Genomic DNA, 20,144 nt, shown 5'->3' with positions numbered 1-20,144 from the left:
TCCAGTGGACACATTTAGAACAGCCGTTTCTTTCATTGAAAAACTTCAGGTTAATTTTTATACTTAGCAAACTCATTCCGCGGGCCAGATAGAACCTGTTCGAGGGCCTGATCCGGCCCTCGGGCCGTACGTTTGACACCCCTGGGTTAGAGTGTCCGCCCTGAGATCGGTAGGTTGTGAGTTCAAACCCCGGCCGAGTCATACCAAAGACTATAAAAATGGGACCCATTACCTCCCTGCTTGGCACTCAGCATCAAGGGTTGGAATTGGGGGTTAAATTACCAAAATGATTCCCGGGCGCGGCACCGCTGCTGCCCACTGCTCCCCTCACCTCCCAGGGGGTGAACAAGGGGATGGGTCAAATGCATAGGACAAATTTCACCACACCTAGTGTGCGTGTGACAATCATTGGTACTTTAACTTTAATTCCCGAGCAGGCTGAATATTTTGAAGTTGGAACGGTTTGAATCAGATGAAAAATGTGGGAATTGTGGAACTTTGAAGAATGTCCCATTGATTTCAATGGGAATTTCCAAAACAATATGGGAATTTAGGAAAAAGCGGTTTTTTTTTTAAATGGTAAAAAAAAAAACTTGAATGGTCTTAATGAGTTGAAATAGTTGGTGTTGAAATTGTTCAAATCGGCCGAGAAATGTTGAAGTAGTAACATGTTGAACTGAGAAATGGTATTACGGAATTCCTGTAATGTTTTTTTGAATGTCCAGGATGAGTGGAATATGTCAATGTTGGAATGGTTTGAATAGGTTGAAAAATGTGGGAATTGTGCAGCTTGGAAAAATGGCCCATTCATTTTATTGGGAACTTCCTGGAATGTTGGGAATTTGGGGAAAAGCGGGATTATTATTTTTTAATTATTAAGAGCATGAGTTGGTTGGTGTTAGAAATGTTTAAATCGGGAATCTCTTGAATTTTTTTGAACTTGGAAAAAGGGTAGTTTGAATTTCCAGAATGGTGGAATGTGTCAAAGGTGGAATGGTTTGAATGGGTTGAAGAATGTGGGAATTGTGGAAGTTTGAAAAATGGCCAATTCATTTTGAATGAGGAAAATGCAAAAAAAAAAAAGGAATTATGGGAAATCAGTAGAGAACACAATTCCCGAACAGGCTGAATATTTTGAAGTTGGAACAGTTTGAATCAGATGAAAAATGTGGGAATTGTGGAACTTTAAAAAATTTCCAATTGATTTCAATGGGAATTTCCCAAAAATATGGGAATTTCGGGAAAAGCGGGAATTTTTTTGAAAATGCTAAAAAAAAAAACTTCAATTGTCTGAATGAGTTGAAATAGTTGGTGTTGAAATTTTTCAAATCGGTCAAGAAATGTTGAATTAAGAAATGGAATTAGGGAATTCCTGGAATTTTGGGAAAACTGGGAGTTTTTCCAGTTCAAAAAACAACTTCAATTTTTGTCCTCATTAAGAGGAATGTTTTGACGGTGGAACGGTTGAAAAATGTGGGAGGAGTAGTCGCCAGAAACAGGGCTTTGGAAAACCAGGAATTCTAGAAAATCCTGGAATTTTTGTGAACTTGGAAAACGGGTAGCTTGAATTTCCAGAATGGTGGAATGTGTTGAAGGTGGAATGGTGTGAATAGGTCATGTGGAAATGGTGGGAGTTTGAAAAATGGCCAATTAATTTTGAATGGGAAAAACATCCCGGAAAACCTGGAATTCTGGGAAATCTGTGCATTTTTGAAATTTGTCAAGGGAAATCCTGCGATTCCCGCACAGGCTGAACAGTTTGAAGTTGGAACGGTTTTGAATCGGGTGAAAAATGTGGAAACGTAGAGCGCGCTAAAATCTGGAGAAGAAGAATAATAAGAAGAAGAAGAATAAATAGATGAATTTTGGTGTATGAAACCATACGTGTGAACGCTTTGGAGCATTCACACAACTAGATGAGGCAATTCCTGAAGGAATTGCGTGTGAATGCTCCAATGCTGAAGTTGAACTGAAATGCTGATAGAATGTAGTATGAATGTAAGAATAGTTTGAATGTTGGAATGGTTTGAATGTTGAAGAGCTGACGCTGAACTGAAATGCTAATGGGAGGTAGGATGAATGTAGAAATGGTTTAAATGTTGAAATCCTTTAAAGGCTGAAATGGTTTGAATGTTGGAATGGTTTCAATGTTAAAGAGTTAGAATTTCCAGGAAAACCGGTATTTGTTTTGGAACTTGGGAAAGTGTTAGTTTGAATGTCCAGGAGGAGTGGAATGTGGTATTGTTGGAATGGTTTAAATAGGTTGAAAAATGTGGGAATTGTGTAACTTGGAAAAATGTCCCATTCATTTCAATGGGAACTTCCTGGAAATTTGGGAATTTTAGAAAAGCTGTATTTTTTTCCAAATGATTACGAGCACGCATGTCCTGAATGAGGTGAATTGGTTGGTGTTGGAATTGTTTAAATCGGTCAAGAAATGTTGAATTAGTAACAGTTTTTAATTGAGAAATTTCTGGAATTTCGGGAAAACCTGGAATTTTTCTCATTCCTTAACCAACTTGGTTTTTGTCCTGAATATGAGTGTTTTGATGGTGGAATGTGTTGAAGGTGAAATGGTTTGAATAGGTTGAAAAATGTGGAAATGGTGAAAGTTTGACAAATGGCCAATTCATTTTAAATGGGAAAAATGTCCTGGAAAACCTGGAATTCTGAGAAACCTGGGAATTTTTGGAGCACTTACACAATAATATGATCTGTATTATTCACTAATTATAATTCTATGTGTATCAACTGATGTATACACTATGAAGTAACTTGAAATATTTATAATCATATTATATCATTCATGTTATGGCCAATTTATATTAAATTAATTGACATATTTTTGTAAAAAAAAAAAAAAAAAAAAAAAAATGTTATTAAATAAAACTAAATTACTAAAATTCGTCATCTTGAAAATTCAATCCCATTTTTTTAAATGTCAAAAACCTATTATATGTCTTTTAAAAAGCTGGTTTTAACCAAATCCATGCAATAATGACTTTTGTAGTGCATGTAAACACACCAAGTGTATGGGGTGCCAAAATTGGGGTTTTGGGTGGGATGGGAACCCAGAATTTGGTGCTACGCCCCTGTTCGGGCTTGTCACTCACCGCTGTCTCGTACACACGTAAACACCCAGAGCGCATGCAGTCCAAAATAAACAACTAACAATTTGGAGTCAATTGTTACGATATACAGTCGTGGTCTAAAGTTTACATACACTTGTGAAGGACATAATGTCATGGCTGTCTTGAGTTTCCAATAATTTCTACAACTATTTTTTTGTTGTTGTTGTGATAGTGATTGGAGCACATACTTGCTGGTCTTGTTTCGTCTGACATCACATGGACAAATATAGTACCTTCTGGAGGAAAGTTCTGTGGTCAGATGAAACAAAAATTGAGCTGTTTGGCCACAATACACGGCAATATGTTTGGAGGAGAAAAGGTGAGGCCTTTAATTCCAGGAACACCATCCGTACCGTCAAGCATGGTGGTGGTAGTATTATGCCCTGGGCCTGTTTTGCTGCCAATGGAACTGGTGCTTTACAGAGAGTAAATGGGACAATGAAAAAGGAGGATTACCTCCAAATTCTTCAGGACAAACTAAAATCATCAGCCCGTAGGTTGGGTCTTTTCCAACAGAAAAATGACCCCAAACACACACAAGTGGTAAATAAATGGCTAAATCAAGCTAGAATTAAAGGCCTACTGAAATGAATTTTTTTTATTTAAACGGGGATAGCAGATCTATTCTATGTGTCATACTTGATCATTTCGCGATATTGCCATATTTTTGCTGAAAGGATTTAGTATAGAACAACGACGATAAAGATTGCAACTTTTGGTATCTGATAAAAAAAAGGCTTGCCCCTACCGGAAGTAGCGTGACGTAGTCAGTTGAACATATACGCAAAGTTCCCTATTGTTTACAATGATGGCCGCATGAAGTGAGAGAGATTCGGACCGAGAAAGCGACAATTTCCCCATTAATTTGAGCGAGGATGAAAGATTTGTGGATGAGTAAAGTGCAAGTGAAGGACTAGTGGGGAGTTGAAGCTATTCAGATAGGGAAGATGCTGTGAGAGCCGGGGGTGACCTGATATTCAGCTGGGAATGACTACAACAGTAAATAAACACAAGACATATATATACTCTATTAGCCACAACACAACCAGGCTTATATTTAATATGCCACAAATTAATCCTGCATAAAAACACCTGCGTGTTTGTTATGCTAGCTCCTAGCTCCTCTGCTAGCTCCTAGCTCCATAGAACACGCCAATACAATTCAAACACCTGATCAACACACACAATCACTCAGCCCAAAAGACCGTTCACCTAACCCAAGGTTCATAAAGCTTATATATTTTAAAAAAGTTACGTACATACGCAAAAAAAAGTTGCGCACATACGGTCAAGCGATCAAATGTTTAGAAGCCAAAGCTGCATACTCACAGTAGCACGTCTGCGTCTTTGTCATCCAAATCAAAGTAATCCTGGTAAGAGTCTGTGTTGTCCCAGTTCTCTACAGGCGTCTGTGTATCGAAGTCAAAAGTCCTCCTGGTTAGAGTCTCTGTTATCCGAGTTCTTCCATCTTGACTGCATCTTTCGGGAATGTAAACAAAGAAGCGCCGGCTGTGTACTGTTGTGGCTGACTACGTTCGAAAAATACGTCCATTTCGCACCGACAACTTTCTTCTTTGCTTGCTCAGCTTCCTTCTCCATAATGCAATGAACATGATTGAAACAGATTCACGAACACAGATGTCCAGAATACTGTGGAATTATGAAATGAAAACAGAGCTTTTTCGTATTGGCTTCAATGTGGAAGGCATACCCGTGTTCGCCGGGCTACGTCACGCGCATACGTCATCCTCAGAGGCGTTTCGAACCGGAAGTTTAGCGGCAAATTTAAAATGTCACTTTATAAGTTAACCCGGCCGTATTGGCATGTGTTATAATGTTAAGATTTCATCATTACTGCGTGGTCGGTAGCAGTGGGTTTCAGTAGGCCTTTAAGGCTTTAGAATGGCCTTCCCAAAGTCCTGACTTAAACGTGTGGACAAGGCTTAAGAAACAAGTCCATGTCAGAAGACCAACACATTTGCTGAACTGCACCAATTTTGTCAAGAGGAGTGGTCAAAAATTCAAGCAGAAGCTTGTGGATGGCTACCAAAAGCGCCTTATTGCAATGAAACTTGCCAAGGGACATGTAACCAAATATTAACATTACTGTATGTATACTTTTGACCCAGCAGATTTGGTCACATTTTCAGTAGACCCATAATAAATTCATAAAAGAACCAAACTTCATGAATGTTTTCTGTGACCAACAAGTATGTGCTCCAATCACTCTATCACAAAAAAATAAGAGTTGTAGAAATTATTGGAAACTCAAGACAGCCATGACATTATGTTCTTTACAAGTGTATGTAAATGTTTGACCACGACTGTACATTCAATGATAGCCAACTTTAGTAGCTAATTGTAGCTAAACTTTTCCAAATCACAAAACACAGAGAACAATGACCCCAAACACACGTCAAACATGGTAAAGGAATGGCTAACTACTCAGTGGCCTAGTGGTTAGAGTGTCCGCCCTGAGATCGGTAGGTTGTGAGTTCAAACCCCGGCCGAGTCATACCAAAGACTATAAAAATGGGACCCGTTCCCTCCCTGCTTGGCACTCAGCATCAAAGGTTGGAATTGGGGTTTAAATCACCAGAAATGATTCCCAGGCGCGGCACCGCTGCTGCCCACTGCTCCCCTCACCTCCCAGAGGATGACAGCCATGACATTATGTTCTTTACAAGTGTATGTAAACTTTTGACCACGACTGTACATTCAATGATAGCCAACTTTAGTAGCTAATTGTAGCTTTTCCACATCCCAAAACACACAAAGCTACAGTAATGTGTGCGTGTTATGTGGGGCGTAGTTTGCGTATTCAAAGCTAGAACAGGGAAGAATCTAACGCTTACAACACTTTGGAAAGTGCCGAAAAGTTGCAAACAGACCCTCAAGGGTCAACTTCATTTTCTAGTCTTGTCTTTTTTTTTTTTTAGAAAGACTTTGATTCATTTTGAAAAATGGATCGATTAGGTGTTACTTTTTTCCCGCTTTCTCTGAATGTTCATAACTCCTGTTTTATTGCCAGTGACATATTGAGCAGATTAATGGCGCCTGGGGGTCTTTGCGGCCACTTAAAAAAACGTTTCTGAAATTCTGAATTGGAATTGAGAGGGTTCACTGTTGTACAAATCAAAATGCATGATGCAACAGTAGTGTAGCAGTGAATATGTCCTCACCTGAACCAGAGTGCAAAGTCCAATGATTGCTTTTTGCTTGGCGGGCCCGAACCACCTCATGACTTTGCTCCCAGGAAACGACGCCTTGAAGGCCATGAGCACCACTATGGTCTTTCCCAGTATGCAAGAGATGCAGAGGACGAAGGTTACGCCGAAGGCCGTGTGGCGCAGCATGCAGGACCACTCTGAGGGCCGGCCGATGAAGGTCAGTGAGCACAGGAAACACAAGGTCAAGGAGAAGAGCAGCAGGAAGCTTAAATCCGAGTTGTTGGCCCGGACGATGGGCGTGGTTCTGTGGTAGGAGAAGATGAAGACCACGGCGCAGGTGCAGAAGGAGCCGATGAGAGATATAGCCATCAGGGTGATGCCCATGGTGTCTGTGAAGGACAGAAAGTCCACCTGTTTGGGGATACAGGCGGTCCTTCCCGTGTTGGACCAGAATTCAGGCAAGCAGCGCACACACTCTATGGCATCTAACAAGCAGAAGCTGATGTTTAACTCTTTAAAGAGAGACTGTTTAGTGTCATGTTCAGTTCCCTCACCGGTCTGATTGCTGATCTCCCCAGCTGTACACACCACACAATCATGGCAGCAGATAGGGAAGTTAGGTCTGATGGCCTTGCGGGTTCCTGGGGGACATATGTTGCTGCACACCGATAGTGGGACCTGTGCAACAAGGACAACACAAACTACACCGGTTCCTATAGAGCAGGGGTGTCAAACGTACAGGCCCGCGAACTGGTTGTATCCGGTCCGCGTGATGAGTTTGCTAAGTATAAAAATGAACCTGAAATTTTTGAATGAAAGAAACTGCTGTTCTAAATGTGTCCACTGGATGTCGCAATAGCAATTGTTTGTATCTTTGTAGATGAAAAAAAACACACACAAAAAACACATGATGTTAGTGCATCAATCGAGGAAAATGATCAAATTACGTAAATAACATACTGTAAATGGATTTTGATATCATTTTTTTGATCTATAATTTCTTTAATCTTGATAGATTGAAAATTAATCTCAGGATTCTAAGAACATTTCTGTCATATTGTTCAGTGTCTAATAAATTGAAATGTATTATGTTTGCAGATGATACAAATGTATATTGTTCAGGAGAAGACTTGAAGGAAGTGTTGAGGATAATAGAGGTTGAGTTGATTCAGCTAAAAAAATGGTTTGATATTAATAAGTTAACATTAAATGATAAGAAAACTAAGTTTATGGTGTTTAGTGGTGCAAGGACAAACTGTGAAGCAAAATTAAAATTAAATCAAGTGGAAATTGATAGAGTATATGAAACTAAATTCTTGGGAATAATAATTGATCATAAATTATGTTGGAAACCGCATATTGAATATATAAAGGGAAAAATATCCAAATCCATTGCTATTCTTTATAAAGTAAAACATATGCTGAATAAGAAATGTTTGCATATGTTATATTATTCTTTTATTTTTCCATATTTAACATATTGTGTTGAAGTTTGGGGAAATGTTTATAAAACAAACGTAGACCCAATAATTAAACTTCAAAAAAGGGTCATTAGAATAATACACAAAGCGTGCTACTATGAACATACCAATCCATTATTTATAAGTTCTAATGTGCTAAAATTTTCAGATATTGTGTTTTTTAAAACAATGGAAATTATGTTTCGAGTAAAGAACAACAGCCTTCCAGCTTGTATTCTTAGGTTATTTCAATTAAGAGGAGAAAACTATAATTTACGGGGATATTGGTTTTCGAAATATGTAAAGCAAGAACAAATACAAAATACAAATGTATTTCAGTTTTAGGAGTTAAATGGTGGAACAAGCTCAGTGATGAGTTGAAGACATGTACTTCTTTGTTAAGGTTTAAGAAAACATTGAAAGGTGAAATAATTGAAAATTATAAAATATAGCAACGATTACTTTCATCCCATTGATTTTTTTTTTCTTTTTAATGTTGATGTTCCAGGTAATCTTATTTTCAGTGAAGGTATAGGATAGGCAAATATAAGCCTTGGCTTCAGCCTATTCCTTTTTCGGTCATGCTTTTTTCTTTTCTTTTCTTTTTGTGTGTAAATGTGTATGATTGTTATATATGTATAATTTGTACTGTACTGTCACACAAAATGGTTAATGGTTGATCATATGACCGAAATAAACTTATTTCATTCATTCATATTGAGTAAATAACACATTTTTGTGTTTGCAAACCTTACAAAAGCATGTTTATAGTAAAACTTACAAAGATACATTATTTAAGGCATTACTAGACATATATCATGTTTTGTTTAGGAGTTATGTTTAGATAGTAGTTTGTCACTGAAGGCATCACAACAACACATGTGGAGTTATGTACTTAACAAAAAAAGGTGAAATAACTGAAAACATGTTTTAGATTCTAGTTTCTTCAAAGTAGCCACCCTTTGCTCTGATTACTTTTTTTCGCACACTTTTGGCATTCTCTCGACGAGCTTCAAGAGGTAGTCACCTGAAATGGTTTTCACTTCACAGGTGTGCTGGAAACTCATCGAGAGAATGCCAAGAGTGTACAAAGCCGTAATCAGAACAAAGGGTGGCTATTTTGAAGAAACTAGAAAATATAAAACACACAATACATCAGTCGAGGAAAATGATCAAACTACATAAATAACATAGTGCATTTGGATTTTGATATAATTTTTTTTAGCTTGATAGATTGAAAATTAATCTCAGTATTCTAAGAACATTACTGTCATATTGAGTAAAAAACACATTTTTGTGTTTGCAAACCTTACACAAGCATATGTTTCTAGTAAGACTCACAAAGATACATTATTTAAAGGCCTACTGAAATGAATTTTTTTTATTTAAACGGGGATAGCAGATCTATTCTATGTGTCATACTTGATCATTTCGCGATATTGCCATATTTTTGCTGAAAGGATTTAGTATAGAACAACGACGATAAAGATTGCACCTTTTGGTATCTGATAAAAAAAAGGCTTGCCCCTACCGGAAGTAGCGTGACGTAGTCAGTTGAACATATACGCAAAGTTCCCTATTGTTTACAATGATGGCCGCATGAAGTGAGAGAGATTCGGACCGAGAAAGCGACAATTTCCCCATTAATTTGAGCGAGGATGAAAGATTTGTGGATGAGTAAAGTGCAAGTGAAGGACTAGTGGGGAGTTGAAGCTATTCAGATAGGGAAGATGCTGTGAGAGCCGGGGGTGACCTGATATTCAGCTGGGAATGACTACAACAGTAAATAAACACAAGACATATATATACTCTATTAGCCACAACACAACCAGGCTTATATTTAATATGCCACAAATTAATCCTGCATAAAAACACCTGCGTGTTTGTTATGCTAGCTCCTAGCTCCTCTGCTAGCTCCTAGCTCCATAGAACACGCCAATACAATTCAAACACCTGATCAACACACACAATCACTCAGCCCAAAAGACCGTTCACCTAACCCAAGGTTCATAAAGCTTATATATTTTTAAAAAGTTACGTACATACGCAAAAAAAAGTTGCGCACATACGGTCAAGCGATCAAATGTTTAGAAGCCAAAGCTGCATACTCACAGTAGCACGTCTGCGTCTTTGTCATCCAAATCAAAGTAATCCTGGTAAGAGTCTGTGTTGTCCCAGTTCTCTACAGGCGTCCGTGCATCGAAGTCAAAAGTCCTCCTGGTTAGAGTCTCTGTTATCCGAGTTCTTCCATCTTGACTGCATCTTCCGGGAATGTAAACAAAGAAGCGCCGGCTGTGTACTGTTGTTGCTGACTACGTTCAAAAAATACGTCCATTTCGCATCGACAACTTTCTTCTTTGCTTGCTCAGCTTCCTTCTCCATAATGCAATGAACATGATTGCAACAGATTCACGAACACAGATGTCCAGAATACTGTGGAATTATGAAATGAAAACAGAGCTTTTTCGTATTGGCTTCAATGTGGAAGGCATACCCGTGTTCGCCGGTCTACGTCACGCGCATACGTCATCCTCAGAGGCGTTTCGAACCGGAAGTTTAGCGGCAAATTTAAAATGTCACTTTATAAGTTAACCCGGCCGTATTGGCATGTGTTATAATGTTAAGATTTCATCATTGATATATAAACTATCAGACTGCGTGGTCGGTAGTAGTGGGTTTCAGTAGGCCTTTAAGGCATTATTAAACATAATGCATGTTTTGTTTAGGAGTTATGTTTAAATAACTGTCATATTGAGTATGACAGTTATACTCCAATATTATCACATAATGTAGTCAGAAAATATAAATAACGACAAATAAAGTATATGTACTATTAACCGCAACAGGTAATTGTAAAAAAACAAAACAAAACAAAGCATTCACACAATGCTTATGATTTGTACAATTTCAGAATGTGCTTGTTCTATTTTTAAACAAAGAAAACAATCTGAAGTTGTCTTTATTTCTAAGTTATCATGACATGATTTTACCAGTCCGGCCCACTTGGGGTAGATTTTCCTCCATGTTGCCCCCGAGCTAAAATGAGTTTGACACCCCTGCTATAGAGTCACATCTTGAGAAGCACTTCATTAGCTACAGCTGCACAATCTGAAGAGAAACACTGAAAAAATGATGTCAGTTTTTATTAATGCCGCTTTTTAGAAGACAAGGAACCGTTTTTGGTTGATTTAAAACAGGGATGTCAAACATGAGATGAATTTGCTAAGTGTAAAATTGAGCTGCGTTTTTACACTAAAGAAACTGCTGTTCTAAATGTGTCCACTGGGTGTCGCAATAGCATTTCTAGCATGCAAGGAAAATGGGTTAAACAAGAGGTACGAGGTAAATGCTGCATGAGACACTGCACATTGATATAGTTCTGTGAAAATGATTGTCTTCTTTGCAAATTTAAAGAAAGTGAACGGTGGAAATCACAAATGAGGTAGTTGATACATAAAAGCCTTTTTATCTATGCTTTATTTTGTTTTTGTTCAATCCTAGATGGGCTGTGACTTAACGTTTAAATGCTTTGTAAATACACTGAGATGATGTTCTTTTTGAAACTACAACAATTTTTTTCCTCAGAATTTTCAACTAACTTGAAATGTTTTGTCATAAGGATTATATGTGATATTTACATTTTAAGAATGTGCTTGTTCTATTTTGTGCCAAAGTAAAACAAATAAAACAATCTGAAGTTGTCGTAGTTGTATTTTTAAGTTATCATGCCATGATTTTCCCCGTCCGGCCACCTAGGAATAGATTTTCCTCCGTGCGGCCCCTGAGCTAAAATGAGTTTGACACCCCTGATTTGAAAGAACCGCGTGATTTCTCCTATAGCCAATTTGGCAAGAAAAGTAATGGTAGTGAACATTATTTTTTATAAATTATTATGTAAGAAAAACATTGCTTGGTCAAATAAGCAAATAAGGGTAATGCAACTGAAAGGGCATCAATAAACATAATGAAATATTACAATTGTATTTAAAAGGATTGCTCGGTCAAATGAGTGAAAAAAAGTATTGTTTATGAAAAATTCACAATTAGACACGATAAAAGAATATATATTGTACAGGCCAAAAGTTTGGACACACCTTCTCATTCAATGTGTTTTCTTTATTGTCATGACTATTTTCAGTGTAGATTGTCACTGAAGGCATCACAACTATGAATGAACACATGTGGAGTTATGTACTTAACAAAAAAAGGTGAAATAACTGAAAAAATGTTTTATATTCTATTTTTTTCCAAAATTCCTTTGCTCTGATTACTTTTTTACACACGCTTGGCATTCTCTCGATGAGCTTCAAGAGGTAGTCACCTGAAATGGTTTTCACTTCCCAGGTGTGCTTGCAGCTCATCGAGAGAATGCCTAGAGTGTGCAAAGCAGTAATCAGAGCAAAGGGTGGCTATTTTGAAGAAACTAGAACATAAAACATGTTTGCAGTTATTTCACCTTTTTTTGTTAAGTACATAACTCCACATGTGTTCATTCATAGTTTTGATGCCTTCAGTGACAATCTACAATGTAAATAGTCATGAAAATAAAGAAAACTCATTGAATGAGAAGTTGTGTCCAAACTTTTGGCCTGTACTGTACATTTTTAATTGTCGTCTAATATAAAAGCATGCATTTCTATGGTTCTTTTTATTTTTATTTTTTTAAAAGCAGAATAAGTATTTAAGGTTTGTTTTATTTATTTATTTAAAAAAACTCACCAAATTTGGAGATACTGTACATGTTTTTCAATGGACGGAGACAATAGTCCTTTAGATAATATTGAAATTGTAATAATCACTATCAAAACTTTTGAAAAAGCTACTCATTTACATGGTAAATGTAAGTACAATTTTGTTTTGCATTTTATTTGTTCCTCAACATCAACGAGTGCCTTCAAAAGGTTGAACTTTATGTTTATTTTTGTGATTTTAGCTTGCAGTATTACCGCATCTTACTGAGGTGTTTCTTATATTTTCATTATCTTAAGGGTCAAAAATGTAATAAAATGTTGAATAATTTAATTCAATTTAATTTTTATCTGCTCTTTTTATGTGAATATATATTTATTTTACCTCTGTTTTAAATGATATATTTTAGTCTGTCCTTTGCCTGTATTTCTCTGCTTTTTGTGTGTATTACTTGTTTGTGGTGTACAGCCCTTTGTTTTTCAACTGTGGTTCTTTTTAAAAGGCTTTATAAAAAAAAAAGTTGGTATGGTATGGTATGGTATATACCACCAAAAGTAATACCTCAATGATAGTCTCTGCACACACTTATTGAAAATAGAATGACTTTTTCACAAAAAAATAAGTATCGTTTTAAATATAGTTCTAGTTAAGTGTTGTCCCGATACCAATATTTTGGTACCGATACCAGTACCAAAATTATTTCGCTACTTTTCTAAATAAGGGGACCACAAAAAAATGATTGGCTTAATTTTAACCAAAAATCTTAGGGTACATTAAACATATGTTTCTTATTTCAATTACAGTAAGTCCTTAAATAAAATAGTGAACATACTAGACAACTTGTCTTTTTAGTAGTAAGTAAACAAACAAAGGCTTCTAATTAGTCTGCTGACGTATGCAGTAACATATTGTGTCATTTAGCATTCTATTATTTTGTCAACATTATTAAGGACAAGTGGTAGAAAATGAATTATTAATCTACTTGTTCATTTACTGCTAATATCTGCCTAGTTTCTCTTTTAAAATGTTCTATCTACACTTCTGTTAAAATGTAATAATCACTTATTCTTCTGTTGTTTGATACTTTACATTAGTTTTGGGTAATACCACACATTTGGGTATCAATCCGATACCAAGTAGTTACAGGATCATACATTGGTCATATTCAAAGTCCTCATGTGTCCAGGGACATATTTCCTGTGTTTATAAACATAATATGAATTTTAAAAAACCGAAAATATCGACGTAATCATAGTAGTATTGACCAGATACGTGCCTGTACTTGATATCATTACAGTGGATGTCAGGTGTAGATCCACCAATGGAGTTTGTTTACATTTTGATGCCGGTGAGCTAAAGTGTGTAGTGAAGCATGTTTAGCTATTCCTCGTCCTGCAGGGATGATACTTGTAAGAAACGTACTTTATTTGTCGCCATGGAGGCGAGGATTAGTGATTTAAAAGTAGCTAAAACACTGCCGACGGCGTATGGACGTTAGCCGCTAGTTAGCCAGCCATGTCTTAAAGCACCTCGTCCTGAGGGCGTTACAGTGTTATAACTTCACCTTTATTTTTAGTTTTTAGACCGAAATGCATCTGTTCTCCCTTTTCTGTCTACACACTAAGTACTCCGTGATTGGGCGCTGCCGAACATGCTCCTCTGCTCGTAAAACCAGCAATGACTCGACATGACTGCGACGCGGTACAGTACCGAAAATTCTTCATTATAATCGCGGTACTATACTAATACCGGTATACCGTACAATCCCAGTTCAAGTGTTGGATCTCATTAAAAGGTGCAGATTGCTGTATTCATAGAGGAAAGTAGAATATTTGAATGAGATCTCTACTTGGGTCTGGTTGCCGTTCCACACGATATCCTCTTCCTGGATACGGAGCTTCTGCTGTCCGTTTTCGACTGTTTCGTCAAACTTTCCAACGGTGACAAACTCGACCTCTCCACTCGGTCCCAGCTGCCAGTTGACGAGGTCGTACATGGCTGCGATGTCACCGTTCTCATCAAATTTGGTTTCATCGCCAAAGGAGTTGAAGTATTCCACCTGTTTGATGTAATAAAGAAGCTACAAGCACGGAAAGGGAATTATTTCGATGAGCAGATGATGCAAAAAAAAAAGCAAATTGACATCATTTTGAAATACCTGCCATGGCTGTATGCTCTGTAAATATGGACATGCCTGAAAAGCAAAAGGCCCATTTCCTTCCTCGCAGCCTTCCATGCTCCTCAATGCATAGACGATAGCATACACAGCTTTATAAACATTATAGGAGATCCTCAGCTGGGACACATCCGAATAAATATTTGCCACACTCTTCAGGTCTTCAGCTCCGGTGCACGGTGGTTTAGTCCCAACACCTAAGCTGCATTGAAAAACTTCTTGCCAGAATGGTAACAGAAACGGGTCCTCAAGAGCTTCGGTGCCGGAGGGATGCAGGCGGAGGAGAAAGTCACGCAGCCCCGGGATGTTCGCTCGCCGGACGGCAAACCCCATGGATCCCTGTAGGATAGGCTGGTACTTTTTGGGGCTGGAGAGAATGGCCGCGGTGCTCCAAGCCTCGCTAGCCAGCCATTGTATCCCAGTGAGTCCCTCTCTGGGAAGAAGGTTCTTTTAACTGACAAACCCCAAAACCAGTGAAGTTGGCACGTTGTGTAAATGGTAAATAAAAACAGAATACAATGATTTGCAAATCCTTTTCAACTTATATTCAATTGAATAGACTGCAAAGACAAGATACTTAAAGGCCTACTGAAATGAATTTTTTTTATTTAAACGGGGATAGCAGATCTATTCTATGTGTCATACTTGATCATTTCGCGATATTGCCATATTTTTGCTGAAAGGATTTAGTATAGAACAACGACGATTAAGATTGCAACTTTTGGTATCTGATAAAAAAAAAGGCTTGCCCCTACCGGAAGTAGCGTGACGTAGTCAGTTGAACATATACGCAAAGTTCCCTATTGTTTACAATGATGGCCGCATGAAGTGAGAGAGATTCGGACCGAGAAAGCGACAATTTCCCCATTAATTTGAGCGAGGATGAAAGATTTGTGGATGAGTAAAGTGCAAGTGAAAGACTAGTGGGGAGTTGAAGCTATTCAGATAGGGAAGATGCTTTGAGAGCCGGGGGTGACCTGATATTCAGCTGGGAATGACTACAACAGTAAATAAACACAAGACATATATATACTCTATTAGCCACAACACAACCAGGCTTATATTTAATATGCCACAAATTAATCCTGCATAAAAACACCTGCGTCTTTGTTATGCTAGCTCCTAGCTCCTCTGCTAGCTCCTAGCTCCATAGAACACGCCAATACAATTCAAACACCTGATCAACACACACAATCACTCAGCCCAAAAGACCGTTCACCTAACCCAAGGTTCATAAAGCTTATATATTTTAAAAAAGTTACGTACATACGCAAAAAAAAGTTGCGCACGTACGGTCAAGCGATCAAATGTTTAGAAGCCAAAGCTGCATACTCACAGTAGCACGTCTGCGTCTTTGTCATCCAAATCAAAGTAATCCTGGTAAGAGTCTGTGTTGTCCCAGTTCTCTACAGGCGTCTGTGTATCAAAGTCAAAAGTCCTCCTGGTTAGAGTCTCTGTTATCCGAGTTCTTCCATCTTGACTGCATCTTTCGGGAATGTAAACAAAGAAGCGCCGGCTGTGTACTGTTGTGGCTGACTACGTTCGAAAAATACGTCCATTTCGCACCGACAACTTTCTTCTTTGCTTGCTCAGCTTCCTTCTCCATAATGCAATGAACATGATTGCAACAGATTCACGAACACAGATGTCCAGAATACTGTGGAATTATGAAATGAAAACAGAGCTTTTTCGTATTGGCTTCAATGTGGAAGGCATACCCGTGTTCGCCGGGCTACGTCACGCGCATACGTCATCCTCAGAGGCGTTTCGAACCGGAAGTTTAGCGGCAAATTTAAAATGTCACTTTATAAGTTAACCCGGCCGTATTGGCATGTGTTATAATGTTAAGATTTCATCATTGATATATAAACTATCAGACTGTGTGGTCGGTAGTAGTGGCTTTCAGTAGGCCTTTAACGTTCGAACTGAGAAACGTTATTTTTTGCAAATATTACCTCATTTGGAATTTGATGCATGCAACATGTTTAACAAAGCTGGCACAAGTGGCAAAAAAAGACTGAGAAAGTGGAGGAATGCTCATCAAACACTTATTTGGAACATCCCACAGGTGAACAGGCTAATTGGGAACAGGTGGGTGCCATGATTGGGTATAAAAGCAGCTTCCATGAAATGCTCAGTCATTCACAAACAAGGATGGGGCGAGGGTCACCACTTTGTGAACAAATGCGTGAGCAAATTGTCCAACAGTTTAAAAACAACATTTCTCAACGAGCTATTGCAAATAATTTAGGGATTTCACCATCAACGGTCCGTAATATCATCAAAAGGTTCAGAGAATCTGGAGAAATCCCTGCACGTAAGCGATAATATTACGGCCCTTCGATCCCTCAGGCGGTACTACATCAAAAAGCGACATCAGTGTGTAAAGGATATCACCACATGGGCTCAGGAACACTTCAGAAAACCACTGTCGGTAACTACAGTCTGTCGCTACATCTGTAAGTGCAAGTTAAAACTCTACTATGCAAAGCGAAAGCCATTTATCAATAACACCCAGAAACGCCGCCGGCTTCGCTGGGCCTGAGCTCATCTAAGACGGACTGATGCAAAGTGGAAAAAGTGTCCTGTGGTCTGACGAGTCCACATCTCAAATTGTTTTTGGAAACTGTAGACATCGTGTCCTCCAGACCAAAGAGGAAGATATATATATATAACCATCCGGATTGTTATAGATGCAAAGTTCAAAAGCCAGGATCTGTGACGGTATGGAGGTTTATTAGTGCCCAAGGCATGGGTAACTTACACATCTGCGAAGGCACCATTAATGCTGAAAGTAAGTAAGTGCAAGTTAAAACTCTACTATGCAAAGCGAAAGCCATTTATCAACAACACCCAGAAACGCCGCCGGCTTCGCTGGGCCAGAGCTCATCTAAGACGGACTAATGCAAAGTGGAAAAGTGTTCTGTGGTCTGACGAATCTTCATTTCAAACTGTGGTTGTCAGACGAAAAACCGTCCGGATTGTTATAGGCGCAAAAATCAAAAGCCAGCATGTGTGATGGTATGGGGGTGTATTAGTGCCCAAGACATGGGTAACTTACACATCTCTGAAGGCAACATTAATGCTGAAAGGTACATAAAGGTTTTGGAGCAACATATGTTGCCATCCAAGCAACGTTATCATAGACGCCCCTGCTTATTTCAGCAAGACAATGCCAAGCCACATTCTGCACATGTTACAACAGCGTGATGTAGTAGAATTTCTGACCTTTTGACCTATATTTCTTGTCTTTTAAGAATGTCCGCTCATTTTCAATACTGTTGTATTTTGTGCCATTGAATGGACCAGTTGTGGGACAAAAGTGAATATTAAGTCGTGCCAACCTGTCTACAGAATGTGTTGACTGTCTAAAGGATTTGAGTTGTTATGGAACAGATAGGAAAAGCAAACAAGAAATTGACGCACTCGATAAGGAACGATGACGCACAACAGACATATAAAAAATGGCAGAAGACCGGAACTGGGGGGTGATTTTGGCTTGTGTGTGTCTTGTTGGCTCCGGAGTAACTTGTGGTTTGTCTGCACGGCCAACTCAATTCAACCTGCACTTCTGATAATGGGTAAATAAATTTGTTGTACTAAACTACTTTTGTTGCCTGCTTAAGCTTCGGACAATCCACTACAGTGACTTTGTAGTAAAAGAGTGCGGGTACTAGACTGGCCTGCCTGTAGTCCAGACCCGTCTCCCACTGAAAATGTGTGCCGCAATATGAAGCCTAAAATACCACAACGTGTACAAGGGCATCAACCTGTTGAACAACTTAAGCTGTACATCAAGCAAGAATGGGAAAGAATTCCACCTGAAAAGCTTCAAAAATTGGTCTCCTCAGTGTTGTTAAAAGGAAAGGCCATGTAACACAGTGGTAAAAATGCCCCTGTGCCAACTTTTTTGCAATGTTGCTGCCATTAAATTCTAAGTTAATGATTATTTGCAACAACAAAAAAAATCCTCTGTTCGAACATTAAATATCTTGTCTTTGCAGTCTATTCAATTGAATATAAGTTGAAAAGGATTTGCACAATGTGCCAACTTCACTGGTTTTAGGTTGTGTACTTCATGTTTGAGGCATTTCACACGATAAGTGATCCAACCTGAGAGCTTCATCAAAGAGTGCCGCTGCATCCTGTTCCACTGCAAACACGAGTACCACTGAGGCCCCGGAGGAGAGTATTTTGGAAATGATGGCTGAAATTGCAGTATGTGCCCGGTTCTTAGGGATGATTTCACGAAGGGCAACACAAGCACCTAATTTTCTAACCTGAGGAAACATTGCAGGATGACACTATTATTCACAAATGAGACTTTTTTTTTTTTACTCACCTCATTAGCAAAGATGTTTGCCCCGCCACGACCATAAGCATCGTCGCCCGCGATCACGCCGACCCAGGTCCAGCCAAAATGTTTGACCAGTTGTACAAGTGCATCAACCTAAAGTAAAGAAACAAGGGATCTAACGTCTACAATATGGACACAGAACAAAGGCGGATACATTAAAACAAGGTCTGTTCACATAAGCCACACCACAAAACTATGGTGTTGTTTTGACTAATTGTAATATTTGAATGATGACAAATGAATGTGTTGTGGCAGTATGCAGATTTCACCAACGCGGCGGTTTGTGGGAACAATCGGTTGCCATTAAAGTTAAAGTACCACTGATAGTCACACACACACACTAGGTGTGGTGAAATTACCCTCTGCATTTGACCCATCCCGTTGTTCCACCCCCTGGGGGGTGAGGGGAGCAGTGAGCAGCAGCGGTGGCCGCGCCCGGGAATCATTTTGGTGATTTAACCCCCAATTCCAACCCTTGATGCTGAGTGCCAAGCAGGGGGGTAATGGGTCCCATTTTTATAGTCTTTGGTATGACTCGGGGTTTGAACTCCCGACCTGCCGAGCTCAGGGCGGGCACTCTAACCACAAGGCCACTGCGCAGGTTAACAAAACAAAAACTTTTAATAAACTGCCAACGTTAGAATTAGAGATGTCGGCAGTCCGATATTATCGGCCGATATATGCTTTAAAATGTAATATCAGAAATTATCGGTATCGGTTTCAAAAAGTAAAATGTATGACTTTTTAAAACGCCGCTGTACGGAGTGGCACACGGACGTAGGGAGAAGTACAGAGCGCCAATGAACCTTAAAGGCACTGCCTTTGCGTGCCGGCCCAATCACATAATATCTACGGCATTTCACACACACAAGTGAATGCAAGGCATACTTGGTCAACAGCCATACAGGTCACACTGAGGGTGGCCATATAAACAACTTTAACACTGTTACAAATATGCGCCACACTGTGAACCCACACCAAACAAGAATGACAAACACATTTCGGGAGAACATCCGCACCGTAACACAACATAAACACAACAGAACAAATACCCAGAACCCCTTGCAGCACTAACTCTTCCGGGACGCTACAATATACCCACCCCCTAACCCCCCCCCCACACACACACACACCTAAACCCCACCCCCTCCAACCCCGCCC

At 39.0% G+C, this 20,144-nt stretch overlaps 1 protein-coding gene across 1 annotated transcript in view; it reads right to left on the bottom strand.

Annotated features, from left to right (window-relative positions):
- LOC133659107 (extracellular calcium-sensing receptor-like) overlaps positions 1–20,144 on the bottom strand; it is a 33,477-nt gene that overhangs the window by 1,520 nt on the left and 11,813 nt on the right. The window contains exons 5-10 of the mRNA XM_062061842.1: positions 18,969–19,076; positions 18,740–18,906; positions 14,609–15,059; positions 14,300–14,530; positions 6,856–6,979; positions 6,314–6,786 (exon numbers count right to left, since the gene is read on the bottom strand). Coding sequence (XP_061917826.1) covers positions 6,314–6,786; positions 6,856–6,979; positions 14,300–14,530; positions 14,609–15,059; positions 18,740–18,906; positions 18,969–19,076 — 1,554 coding nt within the window. The remainder of the gene's footprint in view (positions 1–6,313; positions 6,787–6,855; positions 6,980–14,299; positions 14,531–14,608; positions 15,060–18,739; positions 18,907–18,968; positions 19,077–20,144) is intronic.

The sequence above is a fragment of the Entelurus aequoreus genome, linkage group LG10 (assembly GCF_033978785.1).
Source record: "Entelurus aequoreus isolate RoL-2023_Sb linkage group LG10, RoL_Eaeq_v1.1, whole genome shotgun sequence".
NCBI lineage: Eukaryota > Metazoa > Chordata > Actinopteri > Syngnathiformes > Syngnathidae > Entelurus > Entelurus aequoreus.
The sequence above is the reverse complement of the archived record's forward strand: the minus strand, read 5'-3'. Positions and strand labels throughout refer to the sequence as shown.